The sequence below is a fragment of the Tursiops truncatus genome, chromosome 15, assembly GCF_011762595.2.
Source record: "Tursiops truncatus isolate mTurTru1 chromosome 15, mTurTru1.mat.Y, whole genome shotgun sequence".
NCBI lineage: Eukaryota > Metazoa > Chordata > Mammalia > Artiodactyla > Delphinidae > Tursiops > Tursiops truncatus.
In genome coordinates this window covers 84,823,394-84,845,115 of record NC_047048.1, presented here as the reverse complement: position 1 = coordinate 84,845,115, position 21,722 = coordinate 84,823,394, and the positions used below count along the sequence as shown (strand labels likewise).

General features: G+C 63.6%; 1 protein-coding gene and 1 long non-coding RNA gene across 2 annotated transcripts; both read left to right on the top strand.

Moving 5' to 3' along the window:
- Window positions 1-9: 9 nt before the first annotated feature.
- LOC109551350 (uncharacterized) lies at window positions 10-5,386 on the top strand. Its single transcript, XR_002178119.2, has 2 exons — window positions 10-1,284; window positions 1,375-5,386. It is a non-coding gene; the product is annotated as an uncharacterized lncRNA (long non-coding RNA).
- A 4,344-nt stretch (window positions 5,387-9,730) lies between these two features.
- Window positions 9,731-14,586, top strand: HRH3 (histamine receptor H3). The gene is made up of 3 exons (XM_033840958.2): window positions 9,731-10,303; window positions 11,327-11,493; window positions 12,532-14,586. The coding sequence occupies exons 1-3, from the start codon at window positions 10,048-10,050 to the stop codon at window positions 13,465-13,467; spliced, it is 1,359 nt and encodes a 452-aa protein (XP_033696849.1). The 5' UTR covers window positions 9,731-10,047; the 3' UTR covers window positions 13,468-14,586.
- The last annotated feature ends 7,136 nt before the right edge of the window (window positions 14,587-21,722 follow it).

The window sequence follows — 21,722 nt, the reverse complement described above, 5'->3', positions numbered from 1 at the left end:
TGGCGGCAGCGGCCTCACCTCCATTCTGGGCAGAAGCGAGCTGGCTCCCGCGGAGGGGGGTGGGGGGCCTTGCATAAGAGAGAGCCTGGCGTGCTCCCCCCATCCCATCCCCGGAGAGGAAGGCAGGGAAGGGGAGAGGAGGGGGCAGCTAGCAATCTGTGCCAGGCGGTCACAGCGGGGTTGGGGGGTCTGCCCTGGAGGCTCCCACTTGGGGAGTGAGAGGGGACCACAGTGGCAGGGACAGGAGTGCAGCCTGCAGTCGCGTGGGGCTCCATGCTCGGTTTACTGTTCAGCTGTTGCCATCTTGAAATTCTTAATTTCTGAGGAGGGGCCCACATTTTTGTCTTGCACTGGGACCCACAATTCTGTAGCCATCTGAGGAAGGGTCAGCACAGGAATCGGGGCCCACGGAGTGCTGCCTCTCCGCTTCCGGGGCCGCGGACTATGCATACAGCCGGCCGGATGGCTCCGTCCCCTCCAGGTAGGGGGAAGACTGGGCCAATGGGCCAGGTTTTTTCTGGGCAAGAGGCAAAGGGGCTGATAAGAGGCCTTGTGCTGGGCACTTGGCCAGCCCTGCCCCCACCGAGGGAAGGCAGTCTGCCCAGGAGTCCCACGGCCCGGGGCTCGGGCCCTCAGGGCTGGTCCTCTCCGAGGCACCGCTGGAGACAGAGCTGGCCCGGCACTTCCACCCACTCACCGGCTTCAGGAACGACATGCCTTCTGGGCTCCTAGCCGATCAGCACGTAGTAGGTGCTCAGTGAACGCCCCTGGAGGCCAGCAGGAGGTGGGTGGGGGTGGGATGGGGGGGGAGGAACCTGCAGCCCCACTCAAGTCCAGGCTCTGCCACTTGCTAACAGAGCATCTCTCTGAGCCTCAGGTTCCCCAGTGGTGGGGCCCTTGGAGGGCGCGGGCGTGGCCCCCCGTGACAAGCATCCACTTGCTCTGCACAGCATCCACCCCTGTCTTGTAGGAACAGCCCCAAATCCTCCTGTGGGGACCCCCACTCACAGGCTGACCCCACCTCTGGCACGCACGTGACTGGAACCTGGGACATCACGGCCTCAACTTTGAGATAAGCAGTCAGGCCATGGGCTTGGGCCCCTGCATCTGTTGTCAGGGCTGTGAGCTGTCAGCTGTCAGCCTGGAGGGGCCACACCAAGGGGAGTGGCTGCCTGAGAGGAGAGCAGGGCTGGGAGACAGGCTCTGACAGGAGCAGTCAGGCTCCTGGATCCAGCCATGCCTGAAGGAGGTCCACCACCAGTGAACCGTCAGACGCATGCCCTGGTGAGCCAAGATCTCCATGCCCCCTTCTCCACATGTGGGGAGGACGGCTACCTATCAGGACAGGCCTCTGGGCCCTTCTCTGTCCATCAGGGCTTCCTACTGAAGAACCTTCCAGTGAACTTCGGTACTTGTTACGTGACCTTTCCAGCTCTGCATGAATCAGCTGAGCAAATTGAGAAAATGTGAGAGGATTACGCAATGCCAGGAAAAGGTGAACCCAAACAGAGGTCTGGCAGGGACATGGGGAAGTGGGCAGGGGTCTCACTGGGGTGACCAACACCCAGGGCCATGGGAGAACCCAGGCGGCCCCGCTGTGCCCCTGCAGAAGGCAGGGCTCTGGTCAGGGACCGGGGGCAGGGACTTCATGTTCCTAGTCACAGCCCAGCACTGCCACTTTCTGCTTGTGGCCCTAGGCCAGTCTTCCAGCACAACCACCTGGCCACCGTGTCCTAAGAAAAGCAAACGGCTTCCCAAACAAAGCTCCCCCAGTCCCCGGGGCAAGACCCAGGAGGTGCTCCTCCGGGACCCCAGCCCGCTGCCCCGCAGCCGCGCCCCCGCCCCCTGGCCTGGGGGCTGCGCACTGGTTTCCGTGCTGTGATTTCCAGGTGTATGTGCGTGTGCGGCCGAGTGACTGAGATCTGTGCCCGGCCCGGGGGCAGGGGGGCTACTCTAGAGCAATCCCTTGACCCCAGCCCTGGCCCAGGACCTGGTCCTGCAGTCAGGGCCACCCGCGGAGGGAGGGGACATCTCTGTGACCTGACCTGTCCCTACATGGTGGGAAGGAGGACGAGTGCCAGCTTCCTAGCTTCCTTCAGGAGCCCTACCCCTGGCTCAGGTCAGAAGCACACCCACAGACACACGTGTATGCACACGCGCACTCGGTCACACCCACACCCACACAAAGACTCACTGCCAGGCCCACATACATAGACACACTAAGAAACACAAGAGACACACATGTACAGACACATGCACATACGTGCACACACACAGGCATACACATATGTACTTAACGGCACACGCAGACACACGTGCACGCAGACACACCTTGGGAGTTGCCCCAGGCCCCCTCCTTCCTCCTCGAGAACTCGGGGGACGTCTTCATCAACTGGACCCTGTGCCCCAGCACGGAGACGGTCAGCTCTTTCGTTATTTTCCTGACAGACACAGGCCCCCCAAGGAGCCGCCTGAGTCCCGGGGGACTCGGGGAGTAAACAGAGGTGCAACCCTGGGGCCTGGCCTCTCCCGCAGGAGGCAGCTCCCAGAGTGGGCCCCTCCTTCCGACCCCCCGAAGCAGGGGGTCAGGGCCCCATGCAGGGTGAGGGCCCTGCGTGTTTGCCCGGGGCTGGTACCGTGCGTGCATGGCACACACACATGCACACGCGCTCTCTGGACCCCAGCACAGAGCAGCACAGGCCAGGTCGGGAGACCTGGAGTACCCCTGAGGGCTGGCAGGGGAGGGCGGCGTGGGGCAGGGGTGTGTTTGCTGGGAAGAGAGGGAGGGGGGCTGTGGTTCCAGGGCCGGCACGGGGCCTTGGGGACCCTGATGGGGTCTGGGGAGGGGGCTGTCGGCCTCTCAGCCTCACCCCCCGAGCAGAGCAGGGCAGCAGCCAGACAGGAAGCTCGTGCACAGGAGTCAGAGCCCCAGGGTGGCCGCCAGCATGCCCAGCCCAGCGGTCCCCCCGTCCCCTGTCCCAGACGGACGACCCTACCCGCACTGTGACCTCAGCTGCTCCAACCACGGGGAGGGCATCTCTGGCCCGTGCAGGGAGCGTGCTGCCCCCATCCCCGCCCGCCCAGCCTCAACCCCAGGCCTGGGGTCTGAACAATGGACTGGGGTCACCAGGCCCCGTCTGCCTCGTCAGCACTGTCACCAGGGCCACCTGACCTGTCCACCGCGAGAGGGGCCCAGCAGGGGACAGGAGGCCTGAGGGAGGGCGAGACAGGGCAGACGTACAAGGGCTCTGACCTGCTGTGACACTGGCGCTGCTGGGCACAGGGCGCAGAGCACGGACAGGCTCTGGGGGGCAGGGCCTCCAAGGGCTGGCGGATGGCAGCCAGCCACGGCCAGCAGGAGTGCAGACAAAGGCGTGGCTCAGTCCCCACCCGTCACCCTGCAGCAAAGGCTGAGGGGCCGAGTCCACGGCAGGAAGCTCCGGGGGCGGGGGCAGCTGCAGCACAGACGAGGACCCTGGGCCCGGGCTGGGCAGAGCTGGGCACCATCCCTTCCTCCGCTTACACATGCGGGTCCACGCTCCCCCCCTCACCCACTTCCACGAGCCCCAAGGCTGGGCCCTCATCAGAGCAGCCTGTCTCCACCCATGGCCAGGCTCGACCACCCCGAGGGTTTGATGCTTACTACCCAGGGTCTGATCAGGGTCTAGTCCACAGGCCCCGGAGAGTCCTGGCCGGGACTCACGGTCTGAGCTTGGCTCAGGTCCCCAGCCCTGCTGACACATGGCACAGCTGGGTCACAGCCACGGGAAACCCCACCAAACACTCTTGGGGATGCAAGGGAGGTTCCCAGGCTGGGGCCAGCCCCCCACAGCTGGATTTGAGGCCCTTCTGAGGCCCCATGCCAGCTGACACCTAGCCCCACCCAGGGCTCTGGAGAAGGCACCCTGGACGAAGGTCCACCTTCACCCTTCTTTCCTGCTTCTCCATGGCTTATGCTTTTTTTCTGGGTGGGGAGCCGCACCACGCAGCATGAGGGATCTTAGTTCCCTGACCAGGGGTCGAATCCGTGCCCCCTGTAGTGGAAGCATGGAGTCCTAACCACTGGACCGCCAGGGAAGCCTGGCTTATGCATTCTTAGTGCATGGAGAGAACCTGCAGAGACGCAAGCAGTTTCATTCATTCATTCGGCAAATATCGATACTTAACTGCCAACCTGGGAAGTGGGCACATCCAGAACCACACCTGAGTCATGCAGAGGGAGCTTCTGGGGGTGAGGGTGCCTCTTTCCTTAGAGAAGAGCGTTTATTACCTCTGGCCCCACCCCAGTTGCCCCTGCGCCTCCCCGGCAGCTGTTCGCGCGCCCTTAGATCAGACCTCCTGCAGAGAGCCCCTCCCGAGAGCCCCTTTTCTCGTGGTTAATATCTCCACTGGCACCATCCTTAGGAGGAAAGGACAATAGGTGAGGAAATTCAGACCCAGGGTCAAGTCCCCCTCCCATCAGCTCTCCAAACTGTGCTCTCTCCAGCCTCTGAGTCCCTGCACCTGAGTCTCTCCGCTCCCCCCGCGTGGACACCAAGGCCCCAGAGCTCTTTTTTCTGGGGGCCACTGACGCAGGCCGTGGGATGGGGGTGACCTTGTCTCTAAGCTGGCAGCACTGGCTCCAGGAGAGGGGGGGCGCAGGCCGGGAGGGAGGGCTGCCAGCTTCCTTCTTGCGGGTCGCCGCTGGGGAGGACTCCAGAACCTTCCGGCCCAGGCTCTGTGGTCGGATGTGTCTGGTGTGCGGAGAGCTGCCCCTCGTCCCTCACCCTCTCGCCCTCATTCTCACGCTGGGCCCTGTGCTCACAGCAGCCAGGAAGCAGAAGACACAGATGCCCAGGAAGAAGGCCATCTCCGCAGTCCCCAGTCCCACTGCCCCGCCTGCCCCCAACCCGTGAGCTTCATCTCGGGGACCTCCAACCTAGCTCTCAGTGCCCAGGCCCGCTGTCCCCCCAGGACCAGGCAGGGGCTCCCTGGACACTGCCAACAAAGAAAGGCACTGCCAGGGGAAGCGGCACAGGTACACGGGACCCACAGGGGACGACTGCCCAGGTTGGGGTTCAAGTGACATTGACCATATTGCTGTAAGCTCAAGCAAAGCTGCCCCAGCTGGCCACCATGACTGTCCAAGCCAGGCCAAGGGGGCTAATTTTGGGTGCTGTTGGTAGCCCTGTCTTCCTCCTGGGGAGTGGACAAGAGCATAGGAGAGCAGCCTGGAGCTTCAGGAAAGAGATCTTAGGGGGACACTCCCTTCCGGGAATGAGGTGGACGCAGGGAAAAGACAGGTGGAAAGAGAAGCTGTTCTTTGAGTTCCTGGATGCAGCCGTGTCTGAAGCCCACCTCCTGGACTTTTCAGCCGTGGGCAACAATAAACATTCCTTTCCTTAGGCTTTTTTGAGTTGGTTTTCGTCATTTGAGGCCAGACCACAGCAACTGCATCCCTGGTTCTCCTGTCCTCTCTCTCCTTCCTGCCACCTGGGCCATGGGCCCAATTCAGCCTTGTCTCTAAAGGCAGGGAAGTCAGACTCAGCTTTTATTCCAAAGCGGTGACCTTGGGAGACGTGCTGATCACACCCGGGCCCTGAGCTCATCAGAGTGCACGCGGAGCTGGCTCAGAATGTCACCAGGAAAAGAAAAAAAAGGACAAGGAACAAAAAAAGAAAAACCTGCATATTCCCATATTCCAGTGAGCTCTTGCAGAAAGGGAGAAGGCAAACAGAGGTTCCTCTAAAGAGGTGTCACGGCACCAGAGCCAGAACGCTGGCAAGCGCTCCAGCAAGTGTGCCTTGGCCATAAGAGCAGGAGAGTCGCCGGGCAGAGGGCCACAGCGGCTCCACTCCACTCCCCTCGTTATTTCTCATTAGGGGGCCGCGTCCCGTGCAGCAGGGTAGGGCTCCGTGGGCGCCGGCGCAGGGCAGGCGCTCCGATGAAGGAGAGGGGCAGCTGGAGGCGGAGCCCGCTGCCCCATGACCGTGACCATGACCACGGGTGACCAGGACAGCGTCCTGCTGCTCAGACGCCGGCATGCACAGCTGCGTCTCCCCAGACCAGGGCCCCTCTGGCCCCAGACCCAGAAGAGGTGAGCGGGCTGCTCCTGGGCCAGGCCTCGGACTCCAGGGCCCCAGGACCCCAGGAGGTCCAATGGGCCATATCATCTATCTCAACATGCTCAAATCTGAGCACCCCCTTGTCCCCCAACCTGCTCCTCCCACAGACCCCCAGCTCATTCGTGTCAATGCCACCCTCGAGGCATTTGAGCCAAAACCCTGGAGTCAGCCCTGATCCCGTCGTCTTTCTCTCACACAGCTCCTGTCGGCTTCGACCCAGAATCTGCCCGGGTCTCCCCTCCCCCACTGCCACCGTCGTCCTCGCCTGGAGCCTAGCATCAGCCTCCCCACTGGCCTCTCGGCTCTGCCCTCGCCCTGCTGGAGATTGTTCTGCCCTGAAGCAGGGAGGCCTGTCTCACTGTGTCTCAAAACCCTCCCGGGCCTCCCTCAGCGTCTGCACAGGGCGTGAGGCATCACATCTGCCCTCCCCGCGCCCCGCCCCCACGGCCGCCACAGACGCACGCGCGCTCCCACCCACCTTGTCCTTTGCTCCCGCAGTCCCCTCTGCCTGGAACGCTGCTCCCTCCAGATCTCCACCTGGCTGCCTCCTGGAGCTCTTGGCTCGACTCCCTGGCCATCCTTCCAGAACCGGAACGCAGCCTGTGTCAACTTGGGTCCCCCAGGGAGCAGACGCGGAGACAGGGTCCAAGGTCGAGAGGTTGGTGGGGACATCTGTGAAAGACAAAGGGAACAGGTGACGAGCGTTCAGCCCGCAGTGTGGGCCTGACATGTGCGCAGGGAGAAGGTAGGTAGGAAGGGGGAGCCCCCCGGGAAAGTCTCAGCCCCCCACGGGGGCCCCAGAGCAGACACTGCACACAGAGGAGTCCCACACGACAGCGGCCGACCAGATGCCCGGGAAGAGGCTGCTCTCAGCTGGGGCGGTCACCGGCCCTCCTGCCAGCAAGTTCCCTGTGGAGGGGCCTCTGAGCAGCACACATCTGTGCTGCAGGTTCTCTGCCCCATGCGGCAGGAGGGAGGTGGGTGAGGTCCCGCCGCTGCAGTGGGTCTCGGGGCCCCTCCACTCTCCAGCCTACAGCCCTCCTCAGCTGTCACCCCTGCAGATCTTAGGGGCTGAATGAACGAATCAACTGACCAATCAGTGGGTGAGCTATTTCCTGTGCGAGGGGTGTTTTCACTAATCTAGGGCTTACGTGATCTGGGACTGGACATTTTGAACCCCAAATGCTGGCTGTTTTGACAAATGGAGAAACTCGGCCCCCAGGCCACGCTCTTTGGGGGTGTCCAGGTGAGCTGAGAATAGGGGCCCATGTACCCCAATGCTCAGCCAGCCTTTCCTAGGGTCTTGGGGCATTCCCTGCCATCCTGGGGCCTGAATACCCACTCCTTGAGACAGAGACCTCAGGGCAAGATGCCCTGTGGACAGTCACGTGGGGACCTGCCTCATTCCCCCAAACTGCCTTAGTCAAGTTGGGCCCAGCCCAGAGGACTCTAGGCTCCTGTCCCGACAAGGTCAAAGCCCCAAGAGTTAGTATATTTGCAAGGTCAGGGGCCTTGATCTCAGGGCTTCGCCAGGAGTGTAACCATCAAGAGAGGGGCCTCTGGCCTCGTGTGACCTTGGGCAGGTAGCTCTCTGGGCTCTGTGCAGGCTGCTGGTCCTACCCACATTGTATGCTGAATTCGGGGTGGGGGTGGGGGCTGATGAGGTCATGGGTGTTAAGTGCCAACAGGGGGCGCTCGCCACCCGTGGCCATGGCCATCCTCAAACCTCTGGGCCAGCTGTGGTTCTCCTCCTGATGGCCTCCATTTCAAGAGGAAGGTCCCCACACTCAGAGAAATTTGGTAACTCTCCCAAGTCACCCAAGTGCCAGGGTCTGAACTGAGTCCATCCCCTGCATCCCCGGCTCTAGCTGCTGTGGGGTGAGAGACTGCCAAGGAAAGCTCGCGAACACTAAAGGCCACAAGGACAACCGGGCCCCAGCTTGACTGAGACTTTAAAGGGGCTGCCCTCTGCTCAGACTTCCCTCTACCCTGGACCGGAACTGAGGATGGGAGGGGGCTCCAGCAGCTCTCCTGGACTCCAGCAGCTCTCCACCTTGGCTTGTCTAACCACCAACTGGTGCCTGGTCCTGGCACAGCCCTGCCCACCATGCAAGTTGGGGAGCTGGGGGAGCCTGCACGAGGAGCAGGGCTTGCTGGTGGAAGGGGTACAGCCAGCGACTCAGAGAGGGCTTCTGGGAGGGGGAGCTGGAGCCCCACACCTCTCCCCCAGCGCAAGCCGCGAGAAGCCATAGAACCGTGGATCCCCTGGGGCTGGGGTGAGGGGCTGGGGTCTCCTCCCTGCAATCAGCCCTGAGGAGGGGGTAGGGGAACCCAGCACCCCTCCCTCACTCCCTGAAGTTTCTAAAGCACCTCGGGGCTAGGGGGAGAGGTGGGTCCCAGCGTGATCAGGAAGCTGCTGGAAGTGCGGGTGCCGGTGTGCCAGCGCCTGGGGTCCCCCTGCAGCCCCCACCCCCGCACGCAGACGCGCACTTTTCTCTCCTCTTTGAGGCTTCGGCAGATGTGCGCTGTTGGCGACAGAGCAGCGCCGCTGCTTCCCTCTCCCTCAGGCGCTGTTCCCTCGCTGTCTGGGTCTGATGTGTGCGCGTCAAACTGCCGTTCGTGGGTCCCCAGCCTGACGCTGGGCGACTGTTTCCCTGGTCTGTGGGAGTCTGTGTGTCTGCATGTGGGCGTGTCTGTCTGTCTCGCTGTGTGTGTCTCGTCCTTGACCCAGGCTATCTGAGCGCTTGTGCCTGGGCGGAGGGGGCGCTCCCTCCCGCCGCCTCTCCTCCCCCCAAAGCCTCCCGCAGGCGCTAACGCAGCGCGCCGCCCCGGCTGCGCCCCGAGCGCAGTGGGCTCGTCGGTCCCTGAAGCACTGACCGCCCCACTGCGCTGTCCACCGGGGGGGACCCGTGGCTGGGTTCTGAGCAGATGGTCGCTCTCCCTTCAAACTAGGGCCGCCTGAGCCCAGGGTGGGCACGCTCCCCTCCCAGCTGGGTCCGCTGGTTCCCCATTTTCCCTTATGTAACTCCACATCTGTCTGCGCCTTGCAGGTCACCCTGGACGCTGCTTTGGGTCCTGCCCACGGGGAGACTCAGATTCAGAGTCGAGTCCCACGCATACGGGGGTGCGGAGCGAACCCCTGGCTCGGGCACGGCTATCGGAGACCTCTCCTATCCTTTCTCCTCGGGAGGTTCCTTTCTCCGAGAACTGCTTGCCCGAAGCGTGAAACGAGGAGGGGTCCCGTGGGGCAAGTTCCCCCGAACGCGGGCGCAGGTGTTTCCCCTCAACCGCACTCCAGATCCCCACAGGCGCCCCGGCTTCCGACGAGGGCCGGCCGGGGGTCACCGGGGACGAGGGCACGGGGCAGGCCGCGCGGTCCAGAGGCTGGCTCCTGTGTGCGAGCGCAGGTTGAACGCAGGCGAGCCCCCAGCTCCGGCGCCCGCCGTGCCGGGCTCCCCGCCAGCCGCCGTGCACACTCGGGCCGGGGCTCCAGCTGCCTGGCGGGCACGCGGCGCTGTCCGTGGTGCTGCCGGCGCCGGGCGGGGCGGGGGCGGGGCGAGGGCGGCAGCCAATGGCGGGGGCGCTGAGCGGGGCGCGTGGGGCAGCGGGCTGGGCCCGGGGCTCACTCTGCTGCTCTCGGCACTCGGGGCGCACGGACGCTCCGCCAGCGGCTCGGGCTCCAGCTCCGCTCCGGGTCCGCTAGTGCTGCAGCGGTCGTGCCGCTGGCCCGATTCGGCTCAGATTCCGGGCCGGGCCCCCTCGGCGCCGCCCGCCCCGGCCGCGGTCTCGGCGCCCGCGGACCATGCGCCGGGTACCCCCCGGGGAGCCCGGTCGGGCCGAAAGCCCGCAAAGACCAGGTTCCCGGGCCGGGATCCCTCCCGGCTGCCCGGCCGACGATCCGCGCCCTGCCCTGCGCCCCGGCGCCGCGTGAGCCGGCGGGGCCATGGAGCGCTCCCCGCCCGACGGACCGCTGAACGCGTCGGGGGCGCTGGCAGGCGAGGCGGCGGCGGCGGCGGCGGGCGGAGCGCGCGGCTTCTCCGCCGCCTGGACCGCGGTGCTGGCGGCGCTCATGGCGCTGCTCATCGTGGCCACGGTGCTGGGCAACGCGCTGGTCATGCTCGCCTTCGTGGCCGATTCGAGCCTCCGCACGCAGAACAACTTCTTTCTGCTCAACCTCGCCATCTCCGACTTCCTCGTGGGTAAAGCCCCCAGCCCCCGCCCGAGCCCAGGGGCGCCCTGCCGGGTCGGGCCAGCGGGAATTGGAACGCGGACCTAGGGTGCCTTTGCCTCGGGGACACGCCCCGCTAAGGGGTCCGGCCTGGGGAGGGGGCATCCGGGACTCGTGGGGAGGTGGGCGCAGGCGAAGTTCCTTGCTTCCCCGGCCGCGGGACTCGGGCTGGGGAAGGATGTCCCCGGGGAAGGGGTCCTAGCCAGCGGGCGCTCGGCCAGGCGCAAGGCGCTGCGGCCGCGGTGCAGCGGGGGCTCTTGCGCCGTGGCTAAACAAAGGCTGCAGAGGACTCAGGACACGGGGAGGGCGCTGGGGGGGAGGTTTGGGGAAGGGGACATGGAGGGGAGACTTTTAGAGCCACGTTGGGGGAGGAGGCCATGGGGAAGGCGGGCGGGGTTGGGGGGAGAGGCTCTGAGGAGTGCGCTCTCACATGTCTGTGCACTGCTGCAGGCTGTGAGGCGGGGCGCAAGGAGGGGGCCGGAGCACCAGACACCTGTTGGGGCTGAGACAGGCGTCTGCCAGACGCTCAGAGCGGGGTTGGCGGTGGGCGCCCGCGTGGCAGCAGTCAAGTGCCCTTTGAGTCCGGAGAAAGGCTTTCTCGGTTTCTGAGCTGATGAGGAAGAGCCAGAATGGGAGCTTGGGATCCAGCGGGGCTAGAGAGGGAGGAAATGTTCTTTCTTCCTCTGGGCACTGGGAGGGCTGGGCAGAAGTCCAGGGATGACCAGACCAAGGCTCTGGGGCTCGTCGCTCCCAGCGGTCCCCACACCTGGATCTTCCTCCTGCCCCCAAGTCCAGGGGACCCAGTGGGACTAGGGGCCGGGCAAGAGTTGAAGGCCAGGTGCAGTGCGAAGAGTGTGCCTATGAATGAGGCGGAGGGAGGATCGCTGGTCCCAGAAGGGCCACCGAGTGACCCTAGGTCCTGCCTGTCTCTCGGCTGGGGGTGGGGTCTGACCCCCACGCAGCCACGGCCCACCACGGCCCTCCTCTCCCACAGGGGCATTCTGCATCCCACTGTACGTGCCCTACGTGCTGACTGGCCGCTGGCCCTTTGGCCGGGGCCTCTGCAAGCTGTGGCTGGTGGTGGACTACCTGCTCTGCACCTCTTCTGTCTTCAATATCGTGCTCATCAGCTATGACCGCTTCCTGTCGGTCACCCGAGCCGTGAGTCTGGGACGTGGGTGCCCATGTTCACCCCTAGGGGGAGGGGTGGTCGGGAGCGGCCAGGAGACGCACCCGGCAGGGGGTACGGCCACTTCTGAGTGGGCAGTGCTGGCTGGGCTTGATCCCCACTGGCCTCACACCTGACACATCGGGCACTCTATGGCCAGCCGCCCACTCGGTAGCCATGTGCTGCCAGTAGGACTGGTCCTGGTTCAGGCAGAAGGCACAGTGTGGACCCGAAGGAAGGGGGTCCCTTCAGCCTCCGCCCTGGAGCAGGTCCAAAGTCCCTGGAACTAAGGGAGGATCTGGGCCAGGGGCCCTTGGTGGTACCTCCCCACAGGTGTGCATGCCTCGGGAAGACAGGCTCCACGAGCTTCCCTGGGCGTGGTGGCCACCATGAGTTAGGGGCCCTGGGCTGCCTGGACTTCCCACGTCGGTGTCCTGTGGGCACCGGGCTGGCGGCACAGAAGCAGAGGTCACTCCAGTGCAATCTCATTTTCTCCCTGAGGCTCCATCAGGCACCCCGGGGCCCTCCGCTGGGGACCACATCTGTCCTAGTCCAGGGAGGCAGTGGGACAGAGTGCATGGGTTTTGAGCCAGCTCTGCCCCTTGAGCCGACCCACCTGTGTTCTTTCCTGCCCTGCCTGAGCCATCATGAAAGTGGGGATCATGCTGGAGCAGTTGTGAAGATTAAATAAGATGGTATCGAAAGGTGCCAAGCAGAGAGCCTGGCACACGGCAGGTACTCAGTAGATCGGACAGTGACGTGGCCCCCCGGGGGAGCGCACAGTTGATGGGGCGACGGCAGACAGGCAGCCCGGCACAAAGTTAGGATTCTGGGGGAGGTTCTGAGGCCATAGGAGAGTGTGACAGGGCCTCAGCCTGCCCGGGATTCATGGGGCGAGGGGAGGAAAAGGGAAAAGCATCACTGCCGGGGAAGGCGTGCACAGAGGCCCAGAGGCTGCTGGGAGCTGCGGGCGGCAGCGGCAGACCTGGGCTCAGTCCCCTTGCCTCCTGACCCAGCGTGTCCCACCGCAGGTCTCCTACCGGGCCCAGCAGGGCGACACGCGGCGGGCAGTGAGGAAGATGGTGCTGGTGTGGGTGCTGGCCTTCCTGCTCTACGGCCCCGCCATCCTCAGCTGGGAGTACCTGTCGGGGGGCAGCTCCATCCCCGAGGGCCACTGCTACGCCGAGTTCTTCTACAACTGGTACTTCCTCATCACGGCCTCCACCCTCGAGTTCTTCACGCCCTTCCTCAGCGTCACCTTCTTCAACCTCAGCATCTACCTGAACATTCAGAGACGCACCCGTGTCCGGCTGGACGGGGCCCGCGAGGCGGCGGCCTCGGAGCTTCCCCCCGAGGCCCAGCCCTCCCCGCCGCCGGCCGCGCCCAGCTGCTGGGATTGCTGGCAAAAGGGGTGTGGGGAGGCCGTGCCGCTGCACAGGTGCGGGGTGGGGGGCGGCGAGGCAGCCCCAGGCACCGGGGCCGAGGCTGGGGATGCGGCCCTCGGGGGCGGCAGCGGGGGAGGTGCCGCGGCCTCGCCCACCTCCAGCTCTGGCAGCTCCTCGAGGGGCGCCGAGCGGCCGCGCTCACTCAAGCGGGGCTCCAAGCCACCCGTGTCCTCGGCGTCCTTGGAGAAGCGCACGAAGATGGTGTCCCAGAGCATCGCCCAGCGCTTCCGGCTCTCGCGGGACAAGAAGGTGGCCAAGTCGCTGGCCGTCATCGTGAGCACCTTTGGGCTCTGCTGGGCCCCGTACACACTCCTCATGATCACCCGGGCCGCCTGCCACGGCCCCTGCGTCCCCGACTACTGGTACGAGATGTCCTTCTGGCTGCTGTGGGCCAACTCGGCCGTCAACCCTGTCCTCTACCCGCTGTGCCACTACAGCTTCCGCCGGGCCTTTACCAAGCTGCTCTGCCCACAGAAGCTCAAGGTGCAGCCCCCCAGCTCCCTGGAGCACTGCTGGAAGTGAGCCGGCCTCCACAGGCACCTGGGATGCAGGGGCAGAGCCCTCCACTGCCACCGCCCTCGAGGCCCTGGGTTCGCGGACAGCCGGGCCTCGCCACCCTCCACCCGGCTGCCCCGCAGGCACGAGCCCTGGCTTGTCTTCGGCCCACCCTAAATGCCATGGCAGCCTCCCAGCGCGTCCGCTGGTAGTTGATGCAGCCTGGTGGGCGGCTGGACAGACCCCTGCTGCCCAAACCGGAATGTGGCCACCCAAATCCCGCTCTAGCCCGGGAGGGACAACCCAGGGGTCCCAGCCAGTCTGCCACCCCCAAGGACAGTGGGATGGCCGGTCGTGTCCACGCTTCACACAATTACTGCTTGGTGTCTTCCCAAAGCAAGTGCCTGGCGTGCGCTCCAGGCCTCCAGAGCCGGTGCGCTGCCCCTGCACGTGCACGCGTCTGCACACCCCTGCACACCTGCCCCATCCCAGACAAGCCCCGGCCACTGGCTTTGCTGCTGTCTGTCCCCTGCTCTAGCCTGGGACCTGGCTCCTTCATCCCTCTTCCCTCCAACTTTCTCTGCTCCCCAAGTGCCGGGTACTCCCCAGAAACCTCGCGGCAGGTCTCCGCTTCTCCATTCTGGGTGTTTCAGGAAGGCGGAGAAGAAGAAAACACATCCGTGAACTCGCTGTTCCTTGGATGTTTAATGAAGAGAGACAAAACTGCCGAGGAGCTCAGGGCTGGTGTGTGGGCTCCCACGCCCTCCTTCCTCGTGCTGCCGCTTCCGGCTGAGCTGCGCCAGCGGCTTCTGCCCACCCCGCCCCCCAGCTCGCGGTGTTGGGCCCCGACTGGCGGCTCTGCGAGCGGCCAGAGCCCCGGACGCCTGCTCGTCCAGCGGGCTGCCCTTCCTTCTCCATCTACTCAACCAGAGTTTTCTGGGATTGACGGGGACCCAGCAGCGCCCTGAGAGTCCTGGGGCTCCCAGGGGCAGTCGGAGGAGACCAGGGGCTGGGTGCCCAGCAGGGGGGCCGCTTCACCATATCCCGTGCACCTGGTTGGCACTCTGCATGCTCCGTTCCCCGCGCACCTGCTGCACTGCCCCTGCAGACTCCAAAGTCCACAGTAAAGTGTATTTTTTTTTATTGGTTCTGATTCCTGAGGACTTTGTGGGGGGTGGCTGAGCCCCTGTACTCCAGTCGGGGACCCAGGGGGGCACAAAAGCACCCAGGTGGGCATGAGGCACAGGGCTGCCCCTCCCCCTGGCCTCAGTGTCCTTTTCAAGCGGACGAGCCCAGCGGTCATACCAGGCTTTAATCCTAACAAGCGACGTGTGCCCCGGCAGTGCCCCGCCCGCTCCCCACTCCAGTCTTGAAAACACGCGGCACAGCCCTCACCTGCTGCAGCCTGCCTGCCCCCAGGACAGGAGTTCTCACCGCTCTCAGCCATGATCTTCCCCCTGGGGAGATTCCAGGGGTGTGGGGACTGGAGCTGAGCTTGAGGGGCTGGGCCAAGGGGCTTCCTGGGCAAAGGCCTGGAGGCGGGACTGAGGGTGATGGATGGGTACGGGGAGAAGGACCTGACAGGATGATGCTGGGTGATCCTGGGCCCAGTGGGCTCCACGGAGGGGGAAGACACTGGCCCTCACCCCAGGTGCCAGAGTCCACTCAGAAAGGGGGCAAGACCAGCCCAACTTGGGGGCAATAGACACTTGGGTGGGTCGGATGTCTCCTCCTCCAGGAAGCCTCCCCTTCTTTCCAGCCATGAGGGCCCTCCCTCCCCTGACCTCAGGGACACAGCCTCTCGTACCCTCCCCACCGTGCTGGCCCAGCGTCCACAGTCCTTTCTTCCTAAGGCAGAGAGACCTTTGGCTGCCTCACGTCCCTCCCTTACAGCTGGGTGCCATGGGGCCCATCTCCAGCAGTGAGGTGCCCGCCAGCTCTGAGTCTCACCACTGCAGGGGGCGAAGCTCTTCACAGCAACATTTGAAACCCATAAACCTTCCTCTTCCAGACATTTTCTCACCCCTCAGCTGCACCTCCACTTTGTTTTCCCAAGCACCCAGAAGTCTTCCTCCAGAATCCCAGGTGGGACTCCTTCCCCTCTGCACTTTCCCTCCACCGGAAGGGCCTCCTCTGCTCAAGGCAGGACGTTCTTCTTGGACCCCCTCTTTAGTGGCCCAAGGGAGGGGCGAGCCTTAGGTCCCCTCAGGGCGCTGGGAGCAGCCGGGGAAGGCGGTGACAGGGAGGTCGCCCACTGTCTGTGGGCCCAGAGCTTGGGGAAGCCCTCGCAGCTCTGGGGCCCATGGTGACGCTGGCGGGCTAGCCATTGGCCTTCCCTCCGGCCCTGCAGACTTGCCTGGCCCCCAGAGGGTGGGCGTCCGTCCCGCAGCCCAGAGCTGTCTGGGGAAGGACAAAGAACCCATTCTCTGCAGCGGTGGGCACCTCCGTGCGGCCTGCACAGCCAGAGCCCTCGCTGCTCCTCGGCCCGGCCCTGCTAAATGGCTACAAATTGGAAGATAAAAGTGCAGCCTTTCAAGAAATTTTGCCTTCAATCTCTGCAAACTGCCGCTTCCCGAGCTACTGCGCAGGGATGGAGGAGGAGAGAAGAAAGACACGGAGTCTTTTGGGTCCATGTCTAGCAGCAAACAAACACACCAAGGGGGTCTTTCTCCTTGGATCCGACCGCTGGGAGCAGAGACAAGCTGAGCCCCAAGGCAGGAGCAGCCACCTCTGCAGGCACCGCCCACGTCAGCAGCTGCTGTTTATTGAGCACCTACTGTGTGCTGGGCTGTCTGCTGGACAACGGGCTGGCGCATCAGCAGGGCCATTCCCGCGGGGGCTGAGGACTGTGGGGGGACCAGGAGGTGGGTGGCCTGGCTCGTCAGCGGGGGGGACAGGGAGCCTGTCTGTGGAGGTGACGTTTCACTCATTCATTCCACAAACTTCCACTGAGCCCAGTGGTGGGAGCCCCGAGAGGTGGCAGAGGCCGAGCCTGAGGCTGAAGGAAGGGCCCGCAGGTGAGGGGGGCAGAGGGGCAGTGATGTTTCAGGGCCTGGAGGTAAGGTAAGGAGCGTGGCCTTGCTTCTGAGGACAATAAGGCATCCAGAGAGTGAGCCTTAGGCCCTAGGATGGAGCACAGTCTGGGTGGCCCGCCTGTGTCAGCGCAGTCCTTGCAGTGGGTGCAGAGACTGGCAGGGGCATGAGGCTGGGAGGCAGTGGCACTGAGGAACTGGGCAATGGCCCGACACAGGGTTCTGCCCTGGGTGCCCGTGGATGACCTGGCTCCTCCCATCGGGGCCAGCTGTCAGCCCTCAGGGGCCAGCACGTCTGCAGGGCTCCTTGGTCTGGCACCGGCTACGTATGTCCGGCTGCCACTCCCGCCCCGGTGCGCTCCCGCGCCGGTGCTTGCTCTGGGGCACCCCCCGAGAACAGCTTCTGTGCACATGCTGAGTGAGGGTCCTTGCCAGCCTGGGGTGAAGACCCTACATTCTCAGGAGCCCAGCAGGCAGTCCCCATCCTTCTACAAAAGGACAAATTATTCAACGCTCTTTTTGGGGCATCAGGGCCATGAAAACGGAGGCCTGGGGTCAGCCGGCAGGGCTTCTGGAGGCCCGAGATCTGGGGAGCCACATGCTGTCTGGCCTCTGCCTCCCCACCCCCCATCCTGACACTCGTGGCTGGACTCGGGGCTGCAAAGAACATTCCCACCAACACTTACTGCAGCCCTGCATCCTCGTGGCCACCCCACGGGGGGCTGCTCAACTATCCATTCTGCAGACTCCCCAGAGCCAGGACCCTGGAGGCTGGGCGACTCGCCCCATATCCCGCACTCAGCAGTTGGTGGGGGCCAGGACCCCATCCTCACTCTTCCCTGGGTTCTCCCCAGGCACCGCAGGGGATGGTGGTGTGTGAGTGGGTCCCTGCCACGCTGCACCTTCCTGGGGGCCCAACTGCATCCCTGGGATGGCGAGCACACCAGGGAGACCTGCCTGATGGCGCATCTGGGGAGGGATGCTGGCTCCGGCAGGTCAGGGCTGGGGGTCCTGGAGCATGCAGGGCTTGAGGCTGGGGGTCCCTGGTGCTGCCCAGGAAGGATGGCCATGGCGCCTGGCACAGGGACTGTGCTTAGACTACAATTATAATGAACAGACTTACTATGTTCCGGGCACCATTCCGAGCCCTCTTCTTATGTAAACTCATCTAGTTCCCAAACAGAGTAGGCACTATTATTCCCATTTTACAGATGAGGAAACAAAGGCACAGAAAGGTTAAATGACCTGCTCAAGGTCACACAGCTAATGACTTTCCTTCCATGACCATTTTCCCAAGGCCCTTGGCTCTCAGGGCCACCTTCTCTTTCCTCTCCCGAGCCCGACCCCCAGGCACCCGGAGCAGGCTCAGGGGACACACACATGCTCCTGAGTGTGCCCAAGGCCTCCTGCTGCACCCATTCTTCTGGTGACAGCAGCCCGTTTCTCCTTTGGGAACCATTCCCCGTTTACTTCAGTGGCTCCAGGATGGGTGTGGATCCCAGGCATGGCTGGTCAGAATCACCGGGAAAGGTTGGGGTGGTGCACGTCTCCAGTGAGGCCAGAGAGCAGCAGTCCTGGGACCTTGTCTGGTGCCCTGGGAGGCCTGTGCTCCCCTTCAGCTGGGGCTGCCGGCCTGGCGGCCTCCAACATTATCCTCACAGAGGCCACCCCGTGGAGGGGGCACACCTGGTACAGCCGAGGCGGAGGAAAGCCACCCGAGAGCTGGATGGACGTGGCTTCCACGTGCTGTTGTCTGAGCGCCTGGACCCAGCCTGGCCTGAAGCTAGAACCTGGACCTTTCGGTTTCATGAGTCACCAAATGCCCCTTCCTTCCTAAAGCCGGCAATGAAATGACGTTTTGTAATGTGATGGCCCAAGCTGGCATCCCTCTGTCTTGGGGTAGGGGAGGGGAACAGAACACTTCTGCCCATGGGAGGTCTGTGACTTTAATAAAAAATAGGAAAGTGAGTCAATTATTTAGTAATGATTGTTGGCAGGAAAATAATGAATTTTGGTATATTAGGAGTAACATGCTGGCTCTAAGGGTGAAAGGTCAGGAGGCCAAGCCATTTCTCTGTGACATCCTTCCTGTCCACAGGGGGACCTCGGCCAGGCGAGTGCCTTGGCCTTAGATTCCCTGTCCATTAAGGAGAGCGTCCCAGGCAGCACGCGGCATCCTGCTCCAGGGTGGCAGGCGCTGTGTCCAGAGGAGGCACCTTGCTCTGGAGTTTGTCAGACACAAATCTCAGAGGGGCGCAAAAATATCCTTCAAAAGAGAAAGAAGAAAGGGGAGAAGGGAGAGAGGAGAGGAGGGTTTTGGATGTAAGGGGGGAGGGGGGGTAGCGCTGTGGGAACTGCGCTAAAAATGCACCCGTGACACTCCGAAGTCGCCAGTTTCCAAATTCAAACATGACGAATTTGATGATCTTTAAATGCTTCCACTTTAAATGCTGGACGATCTTTAAAGAGTCCAACAAAGCCTGGTTCTGAGCAGAGGTGTAGGAGTCGGGGCAGCTCAGTGGACGGGGAACAGCCTGCCTTCTGCCCTCCTTCCTGGGCCCCAGCTTAGCAGGACCACATTCCTGAGAAGCCAGGAGGGGGCAGGGGGTAGACCATTCCTCACCAGCCCCTCCCGGGTGCCCCTCAGGGCCTGGGGCTTCCTTTGACAGCCCAGGCTCGGCTCTGTCCCAGCCCCTCCAATCCATTAACTCATACTGAAGCGTGCGGGACCGACTCCTCCAGGGACGGGGGAGATGTGCACTGTAACAGAGGATGATCTCGATCTTTAAATCAAAGAAGGCAAATTCTAATGCAGGTATTTCAGACCGTAAGACACACCAAGTGGGTGCAGGGCTGGGGGTGGATGGTGTCTGCACTTTCTTGAGCTCCTGCTACCTGCTGGGCCCTGAGCCAGACACTGACTTCACCAAGGATTCCAGATCCGTGCAGCTGGGACGTCAGGGTCCCTTGCTCGGAGATCCTGCACGGAGCCCCCGTGGTGGGCCAGCAGCTCTGCGGGCCACACGGCTATTTCACGGGACCAGTGCCGGGTGCTTCACGTTGCCCCCTTTAATCAGCCACGGACCCCAGACGTTCCTCCGTGGTTCCTGTGAGCCAGCTGGCACCCCCTTGTCACGGGGAAGGCAGACAGGCGGACAGGTACCCACCATCTTAGGCAGGGGTGGCTGCTGCTGGGTCCACCCCAAGGACAGCGGAGGCAGCTGGCCTCTGCCCCCCAAGGCCCCCTCCAGGGATGGGAGAAAGGCAGGGCCCCTCGCAGAGGTACAGCCTCGCCCAAGTTGGCCCAGCCCCCCAGCCCTCCCTGCAGGCCCAGCATCACTGAGGGCTGATTCCACGACCTCCCCCGCACCTCACGCCTTCACTTCCGCCATCAGGTAAAACACAGGAGCTCAGTGCAATCTGGATTTCAGAGTCACAACAAATAATCTGTTAGCTAAGTACTGCATTCTTTGTTGTGACTCTGAAATTCAATCCTAACAGAGCCGGTGACCCTCCCCGTGTTCACAGACACTGCAGGGGCCGGGCTGGGCTCTAGGGATCCATCCAGGTCTCTGGAAGCCACGGGAAGGGACCAGGGCTGGGCTGGTGGGAGGGTGGGCGGGTGGCTGCCTGTGGCCTGGAGTCCTGGGCCTGGCCAGGGGCGGCGTGCTGGCATCCTGGGGGCACGGCCCTCTCAACCCTGAGGCTTGCTGTGTCCTTACCTGTGGCTCCCACAAGACCCCACACAGGGCAGGGGCTGCGTACCCTGGGTGGGGCTGAAGTGAGCAGGCTTGACCCCCAGGCCAGGCCGCGGGTCTTAAGCTACTCTGCTGGGCCTTAGTGTCCCCGCTGTACAGACGATGAAAACCAGGCAGCTGGGGTGGGGTGACAAGCGTGGGCGTCCCGGCGACACTCCCAGTGCTGAGCGTAACAGGTTCAGTGGGCTGGGCTGGGCAACCTGCCCACCCCAAGGCCACAGCAGAAACTGGAAGGATTTCCTGGCTCTGGGAAAATATCAACCCACGGGTGCCCACTGATTCCTTGCAAGGAAAGATATTTTCCTCTAAAGAATCAAAGGATTGCAAGACAGAACGAGACCGCCCAGGGGCCCCTTCTCGGGCACACACAGCCCCGCCCCAGAGGCCTGTGTGTCCCCTCTACTCCGTTTGGCCTTTTGCCCTTTCCGGAGAGGCGACACTCTGGCCTTGGTGGGTCCGAGCATTAGAGCCGCCCTGGCAACGAGAAGATGAACATCAACGGCAGACAGCGCCCAGAGCACGCTCACCTGCACGCGTGTGCCTGCGTAACTACATGTGCGTATGTGAGTGTGTGCGCTTAGTTCTACGTGTGTTTTCACTATGGTCAAATACATCTAAAATTTGCCCTCTCCGCCATTTCAGTGCACAGCTCAGAGGCGTGCGGCCATCCCCACCACCCACCTCTGGAACGTCCTCGTTTTCCCAAACTGGAAGTCGACCCATCAAACGCTCAGTGCGACTTCATCACAACACACGACACCGCCAGGCCCCTCGCGCTGCCCTTTTAGAGCCGCAGCCACCTCCCCACCCCAGGCCGGCCCCCCTCCCACCGTCTGAATGGAATCCGCAGGCAGCCACCTGGCGCAGCCGCCCGCTGCCCTGTCGCTGGGCGGTGCTCTCCACTCCATGGTCTTTGAACGTGTGCCCTGTCCGTAAACATGCTGGCATGTATCCCCACACACGTGCATGTATTCAACTGAACCACAACCTGCCCAGCACGTCTGTTATGCCTCCGGTGCCGGCACTGTCCCGGCCCTGCGACGCAGCCCAGACCAGGAGCCTCGTGGCGGTAGGGGCTGATGCGGAAGGCCAGGCCAGGGGGCCATACGCCTGACAGCGGCTGGCGGGGCGCAGGGCAGGGCCCTTGTGGGTGGGGCTGCTTGATCAGGTGGTCAGAGGCCCCCAGCTGGGGGGCATTCATAGGGTGTCTGAGGACGGGCACTTGCATCACAGGGACTGGCAGCACAAAAGCCTGCTGTCCTGGAGGGTCCTTAGTGTAGCCAAGCAGCAGCTGGAGCAGAGGACAGAGGGAGGGGATGGGCAGCAGGGGAGGGCAGGCCAGGTCAGGGCTGGGGCTTTGCTGGAGGGAGGGGGTGGCCCAAGACGGGGTGGAGGAAGGACCCGTGCATACAGGGATTATGGCGCCTGCGCTGCGTGCGGGGAGACCGAGGGGCCTGAGCAGGTGCTGGAATAGAGTGCTGGCTGGGCTGAC